Genomic DNA, 22217 nt, shown 5'->3' on the forward strand with positions numbered 1-22217 from the left:
TGTGGAAATGTGTTGAAACCTTCTATAAAAACAACATCTAAATTTAAATTTATCATAAAAATATCACAAAAGAAACGTCACACAACTATATTACAAACTGCTTTAAAATAAAATAAAATTATCTATAAAAGTAAAAGAGACAATTTCATCGCAGTTTACTGATGATCTAGAATTAATGTAATATATAATTGTAGATATCTCACCTTCTTCGTCGCTTCCGATCATAGAGTACCTCTCGTACCCACTTAAGTTCCTGTGGGCTCCAAGACCAAAGTCGTCCTTCGTCCACTGGAGTACTCCAGATTTTCCTATTACCCTGCATGGAAGAGTCACCCTGGATCCAACTATCGCCGTCTGCAATGAAAAAAAAACCACTCAGAAAATGATAATAACTATCACTTTGTATCTAGTATTAAAAGTTATATGATGTAACAAAAAATATTAAATAATAAAATCAACACCATTAATTATATTATTACGTACAACTTAACAAGTGCATATTGTGATAACATAACGTGTGTGGGAAATTATAATATCTATTTTTTTATAAACTAATTTATATATGAACTTTTTTTAGTGCACCACTAATATTGATTGCAATTATAAAGATTTTTTAGTTTAATTGAATTTGTAGACATATATATATTGCATTCATATTAATTTGGCGGTATAAATAAGATGGTGGAATTTCATAATATTGTAGGTACAAGGTACACATATGTTTATATATAGTATTTTTATGATTGTCTATCTACAAAATGCTAAACAATCTAAAACATAGAGGGTTTTTGCAGAACTAAGTGTTTTACTCTTGATACCCTAATGCAATGCGTTTTTTTTAATTTCAGTGTAGGACTGGTAAAAAAAATATATTTATGAGTAAAAAATGTGATGTTTGCTAAAAATAAAACTCAAACGCCAAATAAGTAATCTGTCTTGCTAAGTAAAAAGAGGTTTTTGGTTTTACTGAAATGAGAAACCAAGTATTATACTACCTCTTCTCTTATAATATGTAAAATTATTGGATTATGTCAAAACAATCCAATAATTATTTTACATACTCGTAATATGAGAGAAAAAGTAGTTTAAAAAACCAAAAACACTGTCTTTTTACTTAGGAGGGTAGTAATGTACGTAACCATTGGTCATAGCAAAAGTAGTTGGTAAGTGTCATTTTCATATATATATATGTATTCATGTATTTAGGCTACGTCTGTACAGATTTTTTTAAAACCTCTTTACTTTTAATCTACGAGTATTAACCATGCGCAGAATAGTAATGCAAGGTAATACCTTTTGATTTTAAATTTAATCAACTTCATAATGACATTTTGAAACTGTTTTTTACCTTTACTTTCATACATTTAAGCTCTGTCTCTATAGAAAAAAGTTTGCTTCAACGCCCATAATACTTACATACCTATAAATAATAAAATTAAGTATTTTAGTAGATACACTTAGATAAAAAATTAAATCCTTCGCTATTTTCGAAAAAGAAAAATACTATGTAGCCACTGAATACTTTAATTTAGTCATCAATATAAACACAGAAAGATGTTTGTAATATTATTTTAACAAAACTTGCATTTCCTGTAATTTCAAACGTTATCTTTGTGAAATGAATTGCTTTTGTAAAGTGTACCCTTAAAGTTCCCTTATCTAATTAATTATTATATTATTTTTAACCCTTATCATTTATACCCTTCCATACATCCATTACACACGAAAGGGGATTTTTTACTACATAAATAGATAACCTTGGATCTAACAAACCCAAAACTTCGTAAAACAAACAGAAAGGAGATGTACTACAATGTATATCTTATATATACATCCATTTTGAATATACGCTACCCACTTGACAATCTATTCAGCTAGTACTCTGCTGTTGTACAAAATAATTTGATTTAAATCTCTATTGTATTAATTATTTAAATATAGTATCGCGGAGGATATTAATAAAAAAAAATGATGAATACTAGTTCGTTGCTTATATAACAACATAAATTAAATATCTATATACATTCTGAAACTAATATTTGAGTAATTATTACAAATTTATTCAATAAAGATAGACCAGCGTCTTGTGTGATGTAATGGGGCAGTTTGGACAAATGTACAAGAAAGGAAAAGCGTTGTGATTAGGGTTGCCAACTGTCTTAGTTTGACTGAGATTGTCCCGGAAAAGAAGTATATGTATGTTTAGGCAGTGACGTTCCGTGGGCGTAGGCAGATTGGGCGGCAGTTACTCGAAGGGCGGCAAATCGAGGAGAATCATTAGGTATACATAGAAATAGCTACATAAACTTAGCAATAACGGAAATATCCTTCCATTAAAAAATCAGCTCACCGGTTGGAAACAAAATGTATTAATTAACATAGAAAACAGGAATGTGTTTTTTTTCGGGTGCGCGATGTCTAGTTTACTTCTGTAGTCCTAGGAGGTCACGTCATTTATGACCAACAATGACACGTGCAGATTTTTAAATTATAGGTAGGTACATATTCGCCTAATTTAAAATTTATTCAAATATTTTTGCCAGTCACTCGCGAGTTTTGGAAGTTATCAGGTGTATTTTTAAATGCATCTGAAACCGTGGACTCACAATATTTCTATTGAAGCAGATATAGGATTTAAATTAGATATAGTAGTATATATTTTGTCGGTAATTGATCTATACAACACATTTATTAGATATTTTAGTCATGAAAGGATAATGAGAAATACTGTATAAAAAATGGGGCGGCATTTTGGCGCTGTCTAGAAGCGGTATTTTGACTAGGGACGTCACTGTGTTTAGGTTAAAACCGGAACGATAAATGTGTAGGAATTTTAGAGCATACCGACTAATTACTTCATCAAAAACCACCACATGCGTGTCACATTTTAATTTATTTTTAATATACAGTTTGGAATGATGCCTATATAAATTTGGTAAGAAAAGCTGAAAATATGTTTCCAATCTCATTCTTGAGGAAATATTTTGGATGAAGAAATAAAAGGAAAGGACGTCAAATGTTACCGGGACGGCACTATGTACTAGAATTATTATTGTAGCTGAGATTAGCCAGCACTTGCATGATAATATAGCTAGACAGAATTTCGATTAACATGGTTATATTGGCAATATTATATATTATTAGTAGTTATGAAGTCCAAATTAGAAAAAAATACCATTTTAATTGATAATATTACAATAATAAAAATATAACTGTCAGCATATGATGACATTATAAAATTATAATAATATGCCCGCGGTGGATGAGTGGTAGAACACCCGACACAATACTTATAATTTATTTATTTTTAAATGTTATACTGATCACTGAGAAAAATCCACCATTTAATGTTTCTGAGAAATCCATAAACAAGAATATTACAATGAACGTTTCACTATTAAAGAAGCAATTGAAAAATAATGCAACGGAAAAGTCACAAAGAAATCTCTTATCTGATTTTCTGCCATTTAAATTGAAATTGTTAAAAACAAAGCAGAAAAATACGAAAATGCATTCGTTTTCGCATTAACTTTCATAATAATGGATTACTTATTTTTTCTTTCTCTCTCTCTCTCTCTCTAGGTAGGTAATAGGTATTGTCTTTTTTTCAATAATCCATCACTGTTTCATTTTACTAGCAACATTGGCTGCCGTTCTATTTTTTTTTGTTCTATTTTTGAAATTAAAAATATAATGTTTCGTGTGAAACAAATGAAGCGTGATCACTTTTTATATCATTTCGTTCAAATTGCTTATTACTAGTTCGCCTCCATTATAACTTTCTATAATTTTAATTATAGACAAAAAACGGTTATTAATAAATGCCATTCTTCTGCTGTAAATTTAATGTTGCTCTTAATGTTATTAATCGATTAGCAATTAGAAGTAGTAATATAATTAGGTACATCGGTACATCCGTTCTGAATTTAGATAAAATATTTAGACTATAAAGATTTATCAGTCGAATAAAAATTTTAAGACAGTTTATATATTAATTGAATTTTGTATTACGACATATTTATGATGACGAAGTCGCAAACGTTTGAAGTGTGGTTAAGTTAGTAGCCTTAGTAAAAATATATTTATAAACTAGGTACTTACTTAGAAAAAAAATATGCAAATAGACAAATGAGAAGTATAATATGCATACTATTATATAAATAACAGTAAAACAGAGCACTTAACAATAAAAATAAAATATTACAGTTAGGTAAAATATAATAATGGAGGTATTAAATATGTCAATAGAATAAATTCGAAATATCATTGAAAGTATCGCTGTTTCCATTGTACAATTTGCATTGAGGATCTAATTTCGGAACGGTCACAAGGTTTAACCTTGGTTTAGCATACCTACATAAAAAAAATTCAAGTCATACCTATTAATTTTTTTTGGTTGAAAAATCGATGTTTTTAAATAAATTAATATAAAATAAACGAAAACTATAATATAATGTTTGAGGCTTTCACGGTTGTTTTTTTATCGTAGTAGATTTATTCAAAAATACGGGGCGAATAGAATATAATGGTCAATGCACTCCCTAGAGATGTAGACAATTTTAACGATGTATTATGCATTCTGTTTTTAAAATTCTATTTTATTGTTTAATTTGTTTTTTTTTTTAATTATTGTTGTTTTTTTCCACCTTGTTTTTTCTCTAGTTAGTTTATTTGTACTTTTTATTCTAATTAATAATTTGTTATGTGCCCAATGTGTCTTTTTTAAATAAATAAATAAATAGATAAAATAAATAATATAATATAACGAATTCACATTTTATATATTTTTTTTAAAAATAATTGTAGGTTTATCTTTGACTTGAAATTAATGTTATGTGATTAATAAAAACACTTTAAAATTAAATAAGGTAGGTATTAAAAAATTGTGTTAAATTGCAAGGTTCGTATTTATTCGCTAGGTGCCTCCGATAGGCAGATCATTCACCTTGAAGCGTAAAATAATAGTATTTTTTAGTAGTTGTTTTTCATAATTGATATTTTTCCTTTTGGCTATCGCCATTTTATGACGCTGATTATGTGTAATTGTGTAAATTTGGAATCTAATCTTCATCCGTTGGTTTGAAAATAGAACGCTCGACGTGCCAACTGATCCGAAAACATAGCATAGCCAAAATTCTGACATTTCACGGCACTATTATTCGCTTAAATAATGCCTTTTTAGTGGCCGCGATTCCAGTGTCAAATTTATCGGAAACTTCAAAGCGGCGGGGCACTATCGTACAGTTATTATGGTTGAACAACTTTCCAAGATAACTATGGGCTTATCCGTAAATAATAATATAAATTATGAGAGATAATTTTACCAAATAAATTAATAAAAGGCTTTCGTTAAATGTAAGACGAAGGTAAAATTTATTGCCGCTTCACTGGGTTAGTTTTAAGTAGGTTTGTTTGAAACAAAATATCTTTATAAGAGATCCAGCGATTATTGTTTAAAGGGAAACGTAATTGAAAAGGAAAATGGAAATGGGGACTTTTGTTCAATCGAATTTTACTAGACTTTGGTGATTGTTAGTGTTGGTGTGTTCATAGTAGGTACATACTTAAAATAACCGAACTGAATTATAATCGGACGGTGTAATACCAAAATTAAGCTACATCTTTCCAAAATTCAAATTTTTTCTTTTATTTATTTTTTCATATATTATTAGACCTTTTCACAAAATCAACGCCAATGCACCAAATTCAAAACTATTTAGATTATTAACTGGTTATTTTATTTTACCACGTTTTTATTAGCTCGTATTCTTGTTTGTCCAGTATAAATTTTTTCTTGTTTGTTCAAGATTTGTAATTGGACGATTGAAGATTTTTAACTAACTTCTCGACTAGCTAGACATTTGAAACTTTTAGAATATATCAAAACACGACGGGAATGCATTTTTTAAAAAAATACTTTTGGCCATCTTTAAGCAGAATTGAATTCATTTTCAGTTAATTCTGTTTTGTATGTTTCCGAAAAAATTCGTTAAAAGTAATATTTTTACTACTCACTATTATTGGTTGCTAAGTGGGTCCTAGCAACTAAATTATTAATATATACGTGCGTTACTATGGAAATCAATATGAAATGTCAAAATGACATTTCAGTATTCTATATTTATTCAGTAATTCTATCAAGTTCAAAAAAAAGTATTTATTAATACATAGAATTGTCAAGTTTATAAGATTCAACAGAAAATTTAAAAACGTGGTATATAAAAAGTTCTTTTTATCTTGTAATTATTTTAATATTAATACTATCAACCGAAGGTACTTACTTGATAGAATTTGAATTTAAATTCTAATGGATTTAGGTTTTGTGGAATAGTACAAAACTTAAATCCTTTTTGAATGTTCATTTTTTACTTTTTTTAATGTGCCTACTGGTAGAGAATATACATAGTTATTTTACTAGAAGTGTACTAAACTTTGACAAAAAATAATAGGGGAGATATCATGTGTTTCTTATCGTGTTATATTGTGTATTTTTTTTTTCTTAAAAATATAAAACATGTTTATCAAAAAGCGCTCGCTCGCCTTTTTATATAGCGCATCAAACAAAGGAAAGGTATTAATGAAAAAAAGAAACATACCGCCAATTGCACGCGTACCACTCTTTGGTATACACTGCATTACTTAAGGTCTTAGACTGTAACACTCTTTCCACGGATATAATTATTTTATTTATACATAATAAACATTTGTTAAATAGACAAGTCGAAAATTTTATTTATTACATTATGTAACGAATAAAATTTAAATATGTATCTACGTATCTAGTGTACCCGCGATAGACGAAGTGGCAGAAAATCTGCTTAGTCGTAATTGATTGAACAATAAAAGATGATGATACATTACGTAAATATTCAGTCTACAATATCCCCAACCAATGTTGTTCCAATATTGGCATGGTTTGCATGTCATTATTACACGAATTGTCATTGACGTTTAATGTAACTATGAAATAAAATGTGTGATTTTGAATAATTAGTATTGTCTACCTATTTAACAGTTTTTTTTTCTACGTGACTTAGTTGACCAAAAACCAACTAATAAAATAAAAAACATTTTTTATTAAACTATTTTTATTTAATAAATATTTCACAAAATTCAAGAATGTAGAATTCTTAAAAATGTATAAATTATGTGTGTAAGAAACAAAAACTTATCTTAAAAATTCTTTGATCATTAAATTAAAAAAAATATAATTTAAATTATTATCTGATTGCGAAAATTTTAAACACCCTCAGATAATTTTCAAAAATAACAAGGAATATTATTAGATCGATAACTCAGTAGCTAGAAAAATAAAAAGAAAAAAGTGTACCTATTCAAACCCCTCTCGGTTCACGATTCTTTTTTTAGAATTTCCAATTATTGCATGATAATATTCAGAAAAAGCAATATGAACTATTAAATTATTAAAGCAAAGGTATGTTCTAACCTGATCTTGAGGCTCCATGGCAAACTTCTGCTCAACCATTCCTGCGTACTGTGCCCCCGCGTCGCCACACATGCACAAGATGGCGGCGACGAAAAACGCGAGGGACACCAACAGATTGCCCTCTATTCGGAGCAGCAGGAACAATGACATCCTCCTGCAATTAGCGTTGAAGATTCTTTTACACTGACACCGATCCTCGCCGAAGACATCTTTCGGCGGCGCCGCTGCGTTTCCGCCACCCGGGGACGCCATTTCGCGCCACTTCCGGTCGACCATCTTGTTTCTGATGCAGCTTCCTACGCCGGCAATTGGCGCTGTCATCGCTGGCTCATTTTCTCCCGCCGTATTTACTCTCCCTCATTTATTTTAGTTTTTGTTTTGTAATTTATTTTAGCTACTAATTAGCATGAGTTTGCTTTATTTAATGTGCTTATATAGCGATGCCTTTATATCACGTTTTCACTTGAAATATTAATTCAAAGCCCGCTTTGAAAACATAACACGTTTAAAACACTTGTCAAAATAAGACCACGTATAATAATTACCCCACGTTCACAGAATTGACGCAATATAAGCACTGACCAATAATTGATATAATTTTTAATTTTCGTTACCAATATAGATTGTCATTCGTTTCTTCGATCCGATTAATTGTCGCTGTTAATTTTCGATGTTTTGCTGTTTTATCTGAAACAAAAAAAAAGACAAAAATAAATTAGGATAAAATACAAAAATTAAATCAAACTGTAAAGCTTAAGTAATTATTTACTACTCAACTGTCATATTAAATTTAACAGGCGGATGTTACAATTAATTTTAATCGTGACATCAAGGGACAAAACGATAAAAATATTTTTATGCTTACACTGTAGGCGTACGGTGTAAGTACCAAATGTACATATTAGTAAAAAATGGTGTTGTTTATATTAAAAAAAAAAGCCTTTAATTATTTTTTTTATAAAAATCGTTAATTCCTGAAATGTTTTTTTAATAATATAATTAAAACAACTACTTATTATTATATCTATTACACTGTAAAGAAACAAATAAACACGTAAAAGCCCAGTTTAATAACCTTTCTCTGTGAGATGGTCTCGACGTCTTTCTATTTTCATATTATGACAGATTAAGAACAATGCTGTCTTTGACTCATTCGGAAGTTTTTGAAGCACATAATTATCTATGCAAAGTATGTTTTAACCATATAAAGCTATCCAATGAGACCAAAGAGGTAGAAACCACCTAGAAAGTCTACCTAAAGGTGTCAGAATTTACATAACATTTGAGTTCTGGTAACACAATGTTCGTAACCATAAAACATAGTAATAAGATAAAAATGTTAACGTCATCACCATGGAGTGAGGTTTTGAAGCAGAGTACTATATTAATGATGGTAAAGTCATAAAATCCAAGTAAAACAAATATTGAACGCGCGTTACGTTTACATGACAAACTTTAATGCAAATTATTATAATACAGACGTAACTATTGAAAATAACATATTAAGTTTATCCCATATTAAATTTAATTTTACTAAACTCGAGATCCATCGCCTGTTATACTACACCCAGTAGATTAAGTTAGTTCTTATTAAGCTTGTGTTTCCTGCTCTTGACTGAGTGGAGATTAATTAACTGGTAAAGGTATTCATCCAGTAGTGGATTGATTCAACTTGTAGAATATAATTCTTACCATATTGTGCCAAAGGCCATCATGCTAATAGATATAAGTTATCTAAAAATAATGACTATAAATGCATCAGTCGTGAAGACTGTAAATCAAGGTGTTGCTGGTGCAAAGATACATACACAAAAAGTCAGTGTAGGGAGAAAAAAATCAAAAGGCGGTCGCCCGTATGTGCCGCACACATCGCAACAAAGGGTGCGGCACCCCTGTTTAGTACACAACTGCGTATCTATGGTTACGATTAATTGTTACAAATGATGCGTTAGAAGCCAATATATACATGGGAGACTAGAAAAATCCACATTATCAACGAAAGTCACTTACTTCCACGATATGATGTAATAGCTTGCAAATGAAAGTCACAAAATCAGTTGAAGAGCAAAGTAATGATAACCTGCTTGGCTGATTCATAATATGATGTATTTATGAAGGATAGTCAAATCTCGTATAAATAAATATATAGATTAGAGATAGACGGAGGTGAATCCAACATTCGGTACGGGAAATGAATTGTATCAAGTACCTAGTGACGAAGGGTGGATATAGGCTGTTAATATCTGACATAAATGAGTTGTATCTTATCAAAAGTAGATCTGTGCGTTATTCATCATTTCGAGAAAATGGAAATGACGAAAAACTGGGTAAAAAGGTTTTTAGTGTTATAATAGCATGAAATATGTTTCTACATCTATAAGTTAGAAATTCAATTCAAATTGAACAGTTCTACTTTTGTTTCCAAAGTATTGAACAGTACTAATTCTGATACCAAGCCCTATTTTCCATCACAATTTTATACTACACAGATATGATTTTGATTTGAATATTATATTGCTAGTCGTACATTATGGTCAGAAGAATAATTTGGCATACTTAATTAAATTTCGATATAGTATTTGCGGCAGTTCTACTTTTGATAGTATACGACTCAAATAGTGCACATTAAATTTAGTCAGGTATTTACACGTATTTGTTTTCTTTGAACAAATAGGTAACTACCTACTATAAATTGCGGATAGTGTTGGTTAGTTTTTTTTTTTTTTTAATTAAATTATACCCTGAATGAATTTTATAAAACTAACCAATACCATCTGTAAAATGTATTCTTAATTCAACCAAAATAAATTAGTATGACTGTAAACGTGTGCACTATTTTTGTCGGATTGCCCATAGCATATCTAAACTAGGTACCTTCATATTATGGTTTAGGCAGGGTTTAACTGATTTTTAAAAACTAATCATCACCATCTGCAATAATTTGTATTATTCGTTCAATGAAAACAAATTAGTAGGTATGACTGACTGACAAAGTTTAATTTGCACTATTTATGTCGGATCTTGACAGTTTACCTTCACCCCTCGCTACTGGTACCAAGAAGTTAATTTTGATAGATAACAATGTAAAATTTTATTAAATTAAATGAAAATGTACATATTTCAAGTAAAGATACATCTGTAGAGTTTAGATCATGGGTGGCCAACTCGAGGCCCGCGGGCAACGGGTGTCAACTTGTGGCCCGTGTGGAGCAGTGAGAAAATAAAAATAATATCAAATGCTGCCGCTAGATGTGCTAATTTCACAAATTGAGATTCGATATTGACTTTTGATTTTTAAAAGCACCGTGTGCTTTTTGCTGCATTTACAACGCCATTCTCCGTATACGTGAATATTAAACCGGGAAATTTACAAATGGAACATTGTGAAATATGTTGCGATAAACAGTTAAAGAAAAAATTCCATCAAGTTGTTTTGGAAGAGTTTTACAAAACATATTTGGACAAGGAGAAATATCCTGCATTTTACAAACATGCTCTAATGATGACTTCGCTATTTGGAAACAATTACACGACGTGTGAACAGCTTTTTAGTCGGATGAAGCATATCAAATCCAGAGTGAGAACATGAATCACTGATGTGCATTTGGAAAACCGTTTGCGTGTAGGAACAACCTCACTCGATATCGACATTGATGCACGTAGTTCTGCCACACAAAATCGAACTTCTCACTAAAATTTATTATTTTTATATTATTTATTATGTTTATTTTTTATTATTTAAAAAAAGTCTAATCTAATAAATATGTTTGATTCTCATTTTTGTTTTATTTCATTAATATAAAATATATATTTCTTTTTTGTTTTGTATAATAAAAAAAAATCGGTTGTGCGGCCCGGTAGGAAAACTCATTTTTAGAATCTGGCCCGGCTGCTGAAAAGGTTGGCCACCCATGGTTTAGATATACAATACCGACGAACGTTAAGACGGTTTGTTTCATGTTTTGTCGATCCGGAGCGCGACCAAATTTTAGCATGTAAATTTATTTCGGTCTAGACTCGGCACGCATTTTTTTACCTTCAATCGACGCAAGGCGAAGATTTCGTCTCCTGGCAAACAGAACAAATAAATAATAAATAAAATGTACAGCCGTAAAAAAAGGCGTAAGGCGCGACATTAGCACGGAGGCACGCGCGCCTCTGAGACAATTTCGCATGTTTGAATTGTGTAAAAAGTAACATTTCTTATTTACACGACTCCGTGGCCAACGAAATAAATACGCACATAAGCTTTTTGTACAAAATGTACAACTCAGAAATAGACAATAATTAAAAAGTTAAAAAGACGGCTAATACAATATCTTATTAAACGAAATACTGTAGTTGTTTATTCATTTAAAGGAGCACCAATTTGTACTTAGTTGTTTTTATAAGGATACAAATTTTTGATTGATATCACAGAATTTAGTATACACTTATATTTAGATAATAATAATTAATTTCTTTTATTGTGTTAACTGTTCATGGTGGAACTGCATTGTATTCTTGTTTGATTTAATAAAATGCATTTTTTTTGTAGTAAGTAGGTACTTATTCCACTTTAATAAATAAATTTGGACCGGTTTCGTCCGCCTCACGGGACATTTTAATTTTTTTAAGTGGAATAAGTACTACATTTTTTTTTGCGTTTTATTAAATCAAACAACAATATTAATTAAGTAATTAATAAATTTACGTGCTTCTCGGGAAAACATGAGTACCTATGCAAGGAACGATTATTTTATTTAGAGATTATTTGTGAACTGTTAATTAAAAGGTTTGATATCGACTAATTATCATAATTAATATAATACGAGTAAGTGCTTACTTAATTATCGTATGAGATTGTTAGTTCTATTTATGTTGATATACGAGGGTGGGTCAATAAGTCCTTAGAAAAGCCGACAGGTGGCGCGACTAGTACTGCAAGCGGTTTGTTTTCATGCAGCGGCACTACCGATTCAGTATGCTGCGAAGTTTCAATCAGATTGGTCGGGTTGTTGTGTGTTTTTCGTACATTTAAAAAAAAAAATTGCTTGTGGAAAATGGAAAAATGGAAAATGGAGAAAATTGAGTTTAGAGTTGTTATTAAACATTTTAATATAAAAGGGTTAACAGCAAAGGAAATAAAAAATGAGTTGGATTTAGTTCACGGCATATCTGCTCCTTCACTTGCAACTATTTATAACTGGTTAAATGAATTTAAACGTGGTCGTACATCAACAAAGGATGAACCACGCTCAGGACGTCCTGTAGAGGTGACTACACCAGAAATGATCAATAAAATCCACGATATGGTGTTAAGTGACCGAAGATTAAAGTTGAGTGAGATAATTGAGGTTACAGGGATCTCAAAAGATAGCGTCATTTCTATTTTACATGACAAATTGGGCATGAAAAATATTTCTGCAAGATGGGTGCCGCGTTTGCTCACAGTCGACAATAAACGCAGTAGGGTGGTGGCCTCTAAAGCCCTGTTGTCGCTCATGCAACGCAATCCGGATGAATTTTTTCGTCGCTTTGTGACTGTAGATGAAACATGGATACACCACTATACTCCCGAGACAAAAGAACAGTCAAAGCAGTGGATTGCGAAGGCAAACCATGTCCAAAGAAGGCGAAAACCGTAAAATCAGCTGGTAAGGTTATGGCTACTGTATTTTGGGATGCACGTGAAATTATTTTCGTTGACTATTTGGAAAAAGGAAAAACAATAACAGGTGATTATTATGCATCTTTATTGGACCAGCTAAAAAACAAAATTGAAGAAAAACGGCCTCATTTAAACAGGAAAAAAACCCTCTTTCATCAGGACAATGCCCGTGTTCACACATGTTTACGATCAATGGCTAAAATTGAAGGATTGAAGTTTGAATTGGTCGACCACCCACCGTATTCGCCAGATTTAGCCCCCAGTGACTTTTTCCTTTTCCCAAACTTAAAAAAATGGCTAAGTCTACAACGTTTTTTTTCAAATGAAGAAGTCATCGATCGGACAAATGCTTATTTTGAGGACCTTCCGAAAACTTATTTTTCTGACGGTTTAAAAAAAATTGAGAAACGTCTAACCAAGTGTATTGAGCTCCAAGGAAATTATGTTGAGAAATAAAAAAAAAATACAAAAATAAAACCTGTTTTAATGCTTTTTTCTAAGGAATTATTGACCCACCCTCGTATGTTACTGTAATAAATAGATATTTCAAAGACCCAATTTAATTGACAAGTTTTAATTGATATAATATAGTGCATTAGTGTAATCATTGTGAAATGCAATAACAGTTTTTCGAAGAAAACGCGCTGGAAAACCGTGACTCCAAAGGCTGGGCGGAATACAAAAGGTCTCGGGGTATGCTCAACTGACAATCGAAGAAGAAAATGAAAAAAAACAATGTCCTTGGGAGTTAGGGCCCTGACCAGGCTAAATTACCATTTATTTTTATAATTTTACTGCTAATAGCAATATTTAAAATTACATACACATCAATCTGTTTTGCAGAGCGAATTTACACCAGATATTTCAAATAGCCAGTGTCTATCAATGAGTTTATACTTTGGTAAGTTGACAAGTCTCGTGAATACAGATATTAGTAGACTACAGAATATAATATGGACGTATTTTTGTTAGATTTTGATCATTTGTGGACTTATCGGTTCATAAAAATAGACGTCTTTTATGCATTCTCTTATTTAAAGGACAATCTATTTTATTTTAAAATAATTAATTATTTATAGACTTAAATATTGGAATAGAAAAATAAAAATGAGCTTCTATTATTAATACCGTAAACTGATTAATTTATATGAAAATTACAGGATATAGAATCGTACTAAAAAAACTTTCCTGTAAAAAAAAACTAGTATCATTTCCAGATTTAATTTTATTCACATGCACGGATGTGACTCAAGGAAGCTCTTTGTATATTCCTGTATAATACATAAACTGTGGGTTTATATAATCGGAAATGACTCTCCGGATATGCTACGGTTAGTTAGACGTATGGTGGAATATATTTTGGACAATTTTGCAGACAACTGAAAATATCAAAACTCTAAAAATGTAAAAATATGGGAAAGATTGTATCTTATACAATATGTATGTATTAAATATAATATTTCAACATGCCATTGGCCCATCTATCCAACAGTTTATTCACCCAAAGTGAATGTTATAAAATATTATTATTTTTATAGTCTTGTAAATAACTTGTAAATAAACTGAGAAAACAGTTTTTTTAAGTTTAATTAGTAGCCAGCAAAATTGCACCACATACTAATATTATCATTTTTAATTAAAATTTACAAGATTAAGGAGAAAAATAGGGTGGAAATTTAGGGTGGATTTTTTCGATAACTTTGCCTTAAAAATTTGTTTATTTCACTTTTTCACAGACTTGCATTAAATACAAACATTTTTATACATGCATATACTCATATAGTATTTTAACTGTTTTGTTAAATATTTGATACCGATTAAGTTTTCTATTTGAAAATATATTATTTTCATTAATGAATATTTTACTACGGGAATAAGGTTTGAGGGACATCTGCACCGAGGTTACGCTGTTGGAATACTCTGGTCTACATAATTATAATGAATATATATATTATATAGGTGTATGTGTATATTATGCTTTGTGAGTGTCTTTAGACTACTTAAGAGGTGCATAGTGCATGGCAGTTTCGGAATTCGCGCTCTTCCGTAAGATGCTCATTCTATTTCAGTCTGTCTGGAATAAGTACGTTCTAAGTCCGGGGAATTTTTCTTCCTCAGTTAGTTATGTGTCTGAGATTTCGTCTGAAATTCATTTAGATGGCGATTCCCGTTTGAGATACAGTGGTCCTCAATTACGTGGACTGGAGAAAACTATATAACAAATGATGTTTGACATAAACAAGAATGCAATAGGTATGCCAGTTGTAGTCAGAAAGAATGCTGACGTGGATACATGGAAAAGAATAATATGTAAAACTCATAATGGCGTAAAGAGAGAGAAGGTTCAGTAGTGATTGGATGAAGTTTAAAAATGATTAAGTTGATAACTGAGGTATCTATTTTAAGTCCACAATTCAATACTTAAATTAATATTGTTAGTTTCTTTCATATTATATTTTAAAATTAAAGTGAGATTATATGTGTTTCCTTAAGCTATATAAAAATATAAAACCAGATTACCAAAAAGTAACGCAATTTAAATAGCGCTTCAGAGAGTATTGCAAAACCTATTAGTTAACTTTGTCGCAGGTATATCGAATAAGTATAGCTTAATAGTCAGTACACATAGGCGCAAATCCCGGGGGCGCAGGTTCGAACCTGCTGGGTGTCGTATTTTTTTTTCAAAAATATTTTTTATAGTGGTTATATTATATTTCTCAGAAGTGTTTTCAAATTATGTTCAATAAAATAATTTTACATTCTTGAATAAAAAAATAAAGTATGTAAAATAAATTTAAATTAATGGCATATTTTGTTTTGTATAATTTTAATTACATAATCAATTTATGTAAGTCAATAAATTAACATTACATTATTTTTGTATGATTTTAGCTGTTTTGGAAGCTATAGATCATTGCGTATCCGGAAGCTTGTACGTATGCAGTTATCACACTTCACCCTGAAATGTTATATCGGAAATATATGGCCGTATATTAAACACAATCACTGCTGACCAGTAATTAGTAATTAATTACCACGTTTAAATATCATGCTAATTATATTTAATGGCCAATTAATCCAAACGCGCCAGTCGCGTTTTCAGCACTTAATGAGTTGACCGTACAACCTCTTTAGGTCGTATAGTACTGACACAAAATTCATGTCTAAATAAAATACGGTTCTTATCAGTTTACACTTTACGTGAAGCCAGCAGAAAAGAAATTTTGAAAATTGCCGATACACTGGATTATTTGTTAAGTTAGGTTAGGTTTTCATTCTTGAATTTTGCCAAAATCAGCCATGAAAATAAATTGAATTAATGTTCATATTGAATCTAATAAAAATGGAGACCGTATAGTATACGGTCATCTCCTTCCGATAAGAAAGCCACGGTGAAATGTTTTACGTACACTTTATATGTTGCAGATCATTGATTATTATTATTGTGTAACAATTTTATTAGGTACTTGTTTGGGAATAAGTTTCGGAGAAATATAATCATTAGGTATTAAAAAAATATATCACATCAACCCCGAACATTTTACGATAAAGCATACTATATATAAATGGATACAACCTCATGCAGTTAAAGTACCATTGGTATTCATTGGCCGAAAAAGAAATTTTCCGTCGTCGGAAAATAAAACTATGGAAAATGTTGTTGAAGACTCGAGACAAAGAAACGATGTGTCGGAAGCCTGTGTCTCAAGCAGACTAATCGTATTTTAACTCACAATTTATTCTTCTTCCGACGCTGCAGTGATGCGCAACTAATGGGAGCTATGTCGGAAAAATATGCATAACTGCTATTTAATTGGCGAAAAAAGTCACAATGCTTTTTAACTACGCAAAACGATTTGTGCGATGAGAGAGTTATTATGATTTTTAAACAATCACAAACTGTTCACTACCTAGATTCTTTTCTAAAGATAAATTAACTGCAGTGGTGAGGGGTGGAGGTAGGCTATTACGATTCGACATACATAGTGCACACTAAACTTTGTTAGTCATACTTTCAAAATTCATTAAACCCTAAACTAAACCATAATCGATATCTGTATAATATCTAAAATGATGTATGGTTTAATGTCATAATTTTAGATTTTTATTGATAAACCAATATTTTTTGACTATTAAGTATCTACTATGGCTTGGATTATCTATATGGATTGAATTGAATTTAAAAAAAAAACTATAAAACACTATCAGCAGTGGCGAGGGGTGAAGGTAGACTGTTAAGATTTGACATAAATAGTGCACACTAATGGATGACAATTTATTTTATGCTACCATTTTTTTTAATGTTGCCATTTTCAATTCTTCTTCCTCTAAAAATTATTTGATTTGTGTGAAATTACAATATTATTGTCTTCCCGCAAAATCCCATATAATAGTGTGCCATTAATGGGCTATTGCATTATGGTATATATAGGCGAGAGTATTTTATATTCAAGGAACTCAAAAGTAATGGTAACTGAACTACCTAACGGGTGTGGAGTAGCGGGCAACCGATCTTCAGTGTGGAAGAATATCGGATAAACTTAAACACGTGTCAAGAATACAGTTGCCCTTCGTTCTGGAAACTGATCTCGGTTTATGCACTGGCGCACGTTCAATATTGGTGTATTTGAAGGTCGCAACTCACACTATTGCATGTTTATAATGTGTGGTTCATTTTCGTAGGACACTCACAGATTTAAAACCCTGCGTCAAAATATTGTAGTTTATTGGGGTTTAGCCTATCGGAATTATATTTATTAATCTGTTATGTACTTATATCTTAGTCACTACCAAATTGCATATAAATATGTTGGGTCACTACTGTGGTATTTGATGTCTGGGTTGAGGATGATGATAATGAAGTCTACGATGTAGCAGGGTGAGATTTATTAGCAGCGTATCGGTACAATAGTATATTATACAATGATAGTACATATAATCTACTGAGATAGTTACGAGCTAGGTACTTGGATTCGAGAGACATTTAGATAAATTATTCTTCGTTATTTATACAATAAAAAGAAATACATTAACATTAAATTCTGGTACATAATCATATTGGACTAATTATAGAGTCAGCGTTTTAAATCGAGTAGCTTGTAAAATATTATTTATTATTACAGTCGTAAGAAAATATGATACCATGAAAAATGATTATTCGGCTAATAAACCGTAATGATATAATGTGCTGTGATATGATGTAATAATATACCGTATCTAATATCGCCAATCAACTTGCTGATCTAGCTAAGAGTTGTTTGCTGGAAATTGATTCGCTGGGAATATATTATTGCAGAATAATTTGATACATTAAACAATAGATATTTGATCGTTTTTATACTACAGCTACAAATAGATACTTACTCTGCAAGAAACTATTTTCCGGCACATGACACGTTTTATAATAAAGTAATATTAATTTTATTTCAAGCCTGAGTTTTTAAAAAAAAATATTGTTGATAAAAAGGTAAAATTACAAGGCTGTATTTTTAGTTCACACACGTTCAGAATGTTCGTAGTCTTTCATATAGTAGTGGCGGAAAACGAACCGGAAGGAGACTTGCAGTCTTCCGGCCGAACGTCGTAGCGGATGTGACGTCATTGATATTCGAGCAGTCATACTGACATACCCATGCAACTAATCCCGGAGAGAAAAGATAATGAAAGAAGGTACATTCGTATAGCGTTGCAAAGTTTGCGTGTTTCTTGCCAGATCTAGTATTTTCAGTAGGTATTTCATGTATTTATCAAGTTCACATATCTGTCAGTATTACTTTATGGGAATTTAAATGTATAAACCATTTATTAATACTAACCGGTTTCGTATCATAAGTCTCAAAGTCCAAACATATAATAAATACATATTTACTACAAATGTTAAATATAGATAGAGCCTAAATTTAATATAATTATAGCAGTAAAGCCGAAAAAAGGGCGGTGAAGTAGTGGTAGAGATTTTATTGTATGCTGTTATCGCCTGCATCTATTAAAAACGGCAATTATTTCAACATAATCCATTTTATAAATGAGGCGTACCTTTACTTGCTACAACCAATGATATGTCCACAGTTATTCAATATCATATGGTAAACCACATTATTATGTTTCAATTAGTGTAAATGGTAGAGTATACGCTTCATAACTTTGCACTCCGGCTCTAGGGTGACACCATGATGTATTTAATGTTTTTGTGTGTTTAAGGGGGGACATGCTCGTCGAAGGTCAAAATTGAGTTTTTATTGTATTTTCAAACCATGATTCTGGACACTCCTTAAACGTTGTAGATAATCTATTTATATAATTTTGAAGCCTTATTATCCTTTATAGTTATTTTGAACATTTGATGACTGCATAAAGTATTTTTGTTACATAAAATAGTATTCTTTTAAACCTCTCGCTCTAATGTTTTAGAATATAGTAATATTTCGGTACATATCTGTGCAGCGGTGTTAAGATTTTTTACATTTATTAATTTTTAAACGCATTTATGAAACCATTAGTATAATTTATTACGAGATAATTTTTGTAAAATATTCACGATAAAAAATTATATTGATAATCTCTGTGATCCCAAATTTGACAAGAATTAGGCATTTTATTATTCAAAAAATCGGCAAGATTAACACATTTGAAGATGATTTTAAAGATATTTATTATAAGCTATGTCTTTGATCATTCAAGTGTGATAAACATCTTATGAATAATGATTGCTTTATAATAATTATTGACCTAAGAATAAGGTAGTGTTTTTTTGAAATACGCCATTTCTTTTGTCATTCCCCAGTAGTTAAGCTACAACATACGGCCGTAGCCATAAATTGACAAACTATAATTAAAGTAAAGAGTAAAATTATGTTAACGCGCGTGTTTGAACATGTACCTAACTGAATTTATTTTTATTTTTTTTTAAACGGTACATGTTCAAACACGCGCGTCAATATCATTTTACTCCCTACTTCAATTATAGTTTGTCAATTTATGGCTACGGCCGTATGTTGTAGCTTAACCACTGGGGAATGACAAAAGAAATGGCGTATTTCAAAAAAACACTACCTTATTCTTAGGTCAATAATTATTATAAAGCAATCATTATTCATAAGACGTTTATCACACTTGAATGGTTAAAGACATAGCTTATAATAAGTATCTTTAAAATTATCTTCAAATGTGTTAATCTTGCCGATTTTTTGAATAATAAAATGCCTAATTCTTGTCAAATTTGGGATCACAGAGATTATAAATATAATTTTTTATCGTGGATATTTTACAAAAATTATCTCGTAATAAATTATACTAATGGTTTTATAAATGCGTTTAAAAATTAATAAATGTAAAAAATTTTAACACCGCTGCACAGTTATGTACCGAAATATGACTATATTCTAAAACATTAGAGCGAGAGGTTTAAAAGAATACTATTTTATGTAACAAAAATACTTTATGCAGTCATCAAATGTTCAAAATAACTATGAAGGATAATAAGGCTTCAAAATTATATAAATAGATTATCTACAACGTTTAAGGAGTGTCCAGAATCATGGTTTGAAAATACAATAAAAACTCAATTTTGACCTTCGACGAGCATGTCCCCCCTTAAAGTGACGATCATTTTGATCTAATTTTATGAGAGGTAATCAGGCAAAGTTGTGAAGTTGTGAAGCGTATACTCTAGTTCATTCTTTTCATCGTAATCTATTGTCAAATTAGAAGTCGATGGACAATCGCAATAAATATAAAAAATATTTTTTAATCTATCGATTTATGTGACCACAAGTTTTTTTAATAAATTTTATTGTGTGCTTTTGGCGGGTTTTTCAAGTTACAGATTATTAAATATTGCGTGAATTTACTTATAAGTAGAACATATTTTATTATTTAGTATTTTTGATAGATTTTGACTATAATACAATTTATTAAAAGTCTATATTTTGTCAATAACTATAAAACATACATTTTTTATGAATGGTTGATATTATTTCAATAATTATTATATATGTATTATATTTTTGATCTATATTGGAATACTATTTTTATTTATACATCAATGACATGAAATCTGTATTCAGTATTATTTATGTTTTTAAAAAGATTTTTATTTCATAAACAATATGAAAAAGTAGGCATACTGCGATTGTGGTGCCGATGATTCTAGGAGTTTGCTTGTTTGCTTGTTGCATCCAGCTGCACCATTGATGACACGTTTAAAGTCAATGATGCGGCAGTCTCAGTCGCCAAGTGTGGTTGGTGTAAGCGTTTAAGGGAATAGTTTAGGCGAGTCCCTCCCACGGACACGATAAAAGAAGAAGATTTCATTTGAAATTATTAAAGTGAAACGAAACGAGTTATGTGATACATTTTCCCCCTAATATTATGTCACGTGACTTTAATTTAAAAATAAATAAAATGTTCTATACTTTCTTATGTAAGTTATGACGGTTTTGTGTATGACACAGCTGGAATATGAATAAATTTAGAATGGATGTATATGTAATAAAATTAGAAGTGTAAATACCTACCTATTAGTATAAGTACACGTGCTGTCGGACGTATTATGTAGCGCAGTCTAGATTTGAATATGAAATAATCAGTCGCGTATACAGGAAAAATGGTGTGTGGGCTCCATTACGAAAAAAAATATCTATAATAATTAATATTGATTTTTTAGGGTGGTGGGAGGGGGCGGGTTGACAGAATCTAGCAAGTGCTACAGACTTCCGCATTTACCCCGCACTTTTGCGGATACATATTTCATACCCAGACACTATTATCTATTGGTGAATACTAGTTATTGCGACCTGTCATATCCACGAATGGTTATCGAATGCTTTTGTTCTAATAGCTATAATATTATATTATGGATCGTTAGTGTCCGTTTATATCGTATGCGCTGTCTTATCTTTAAGGCGTGTAGTGTCAGATTATTAAAGGAAACATTGGATGCTGCTGATAAATGCACCAATTCACAAGTGTCGCGGGTCTTCCACTGCCACTCTTTGCCGTAAAATGGCGAGATGAGTAGAGCCAAACTTTTGAGAAGGCTGTTTGGCATTCACGGGTCATAATCCTCAGTCATGAGATTCTGACGAAGAAGAAGGAGTATTATTCCATTCACACTTTTTT

At 30.8% G+C, this 22217-nt stretch overlaps 1 protein-coding gene across 2 annotated transcripts in view; it reads right to left on the reverse strand.

Annotated features, from left to right (window-relative positions):
* The window catches only part of LOC147066914 (irregular chiasm C-roughest protein-like), a 428804-nt gene that overhangs the window by 119544 nt on the left and 287043 nt on the right, over positions 1–22217 (reverse strand). For both annotated transcript variants that reach the window (XM_085954087.1, XM_085954086.1), the window contains 2 exons: positions 7448–8134; positions 204–354 (listed from right to left, as the gene is read on the reverse strand). In XM_085954087.1, the coding sequence (XP_085810213.1) occupies positions 204–354; positions 7448–7768 (472 nt within the window). In that variant the 5' untranslated portion in view covers positions 7769–8134. The remainder of the gene's footprint in view (positions 1–203; positions 355–7447; positions 8135–22217) is intronic.

The sequence above is a fragment of the Rhyacophila brunnea genome, unplaced genomic scaffold, assembly GCF_057557595.1.
Source record: "Rhyacophila brunnea isolate RB1 unplaced genomic scaffold, BYU_Rbru_1.0 scaffold_4, whole genome shotgun sequence".
Lineage (NCBI taxonomy): Eukaryota > Metazoa > Arthropoda > Insecta > Trichoptera > Rhyacophilidae > Rhyacophila > Rhyacophila brunnea.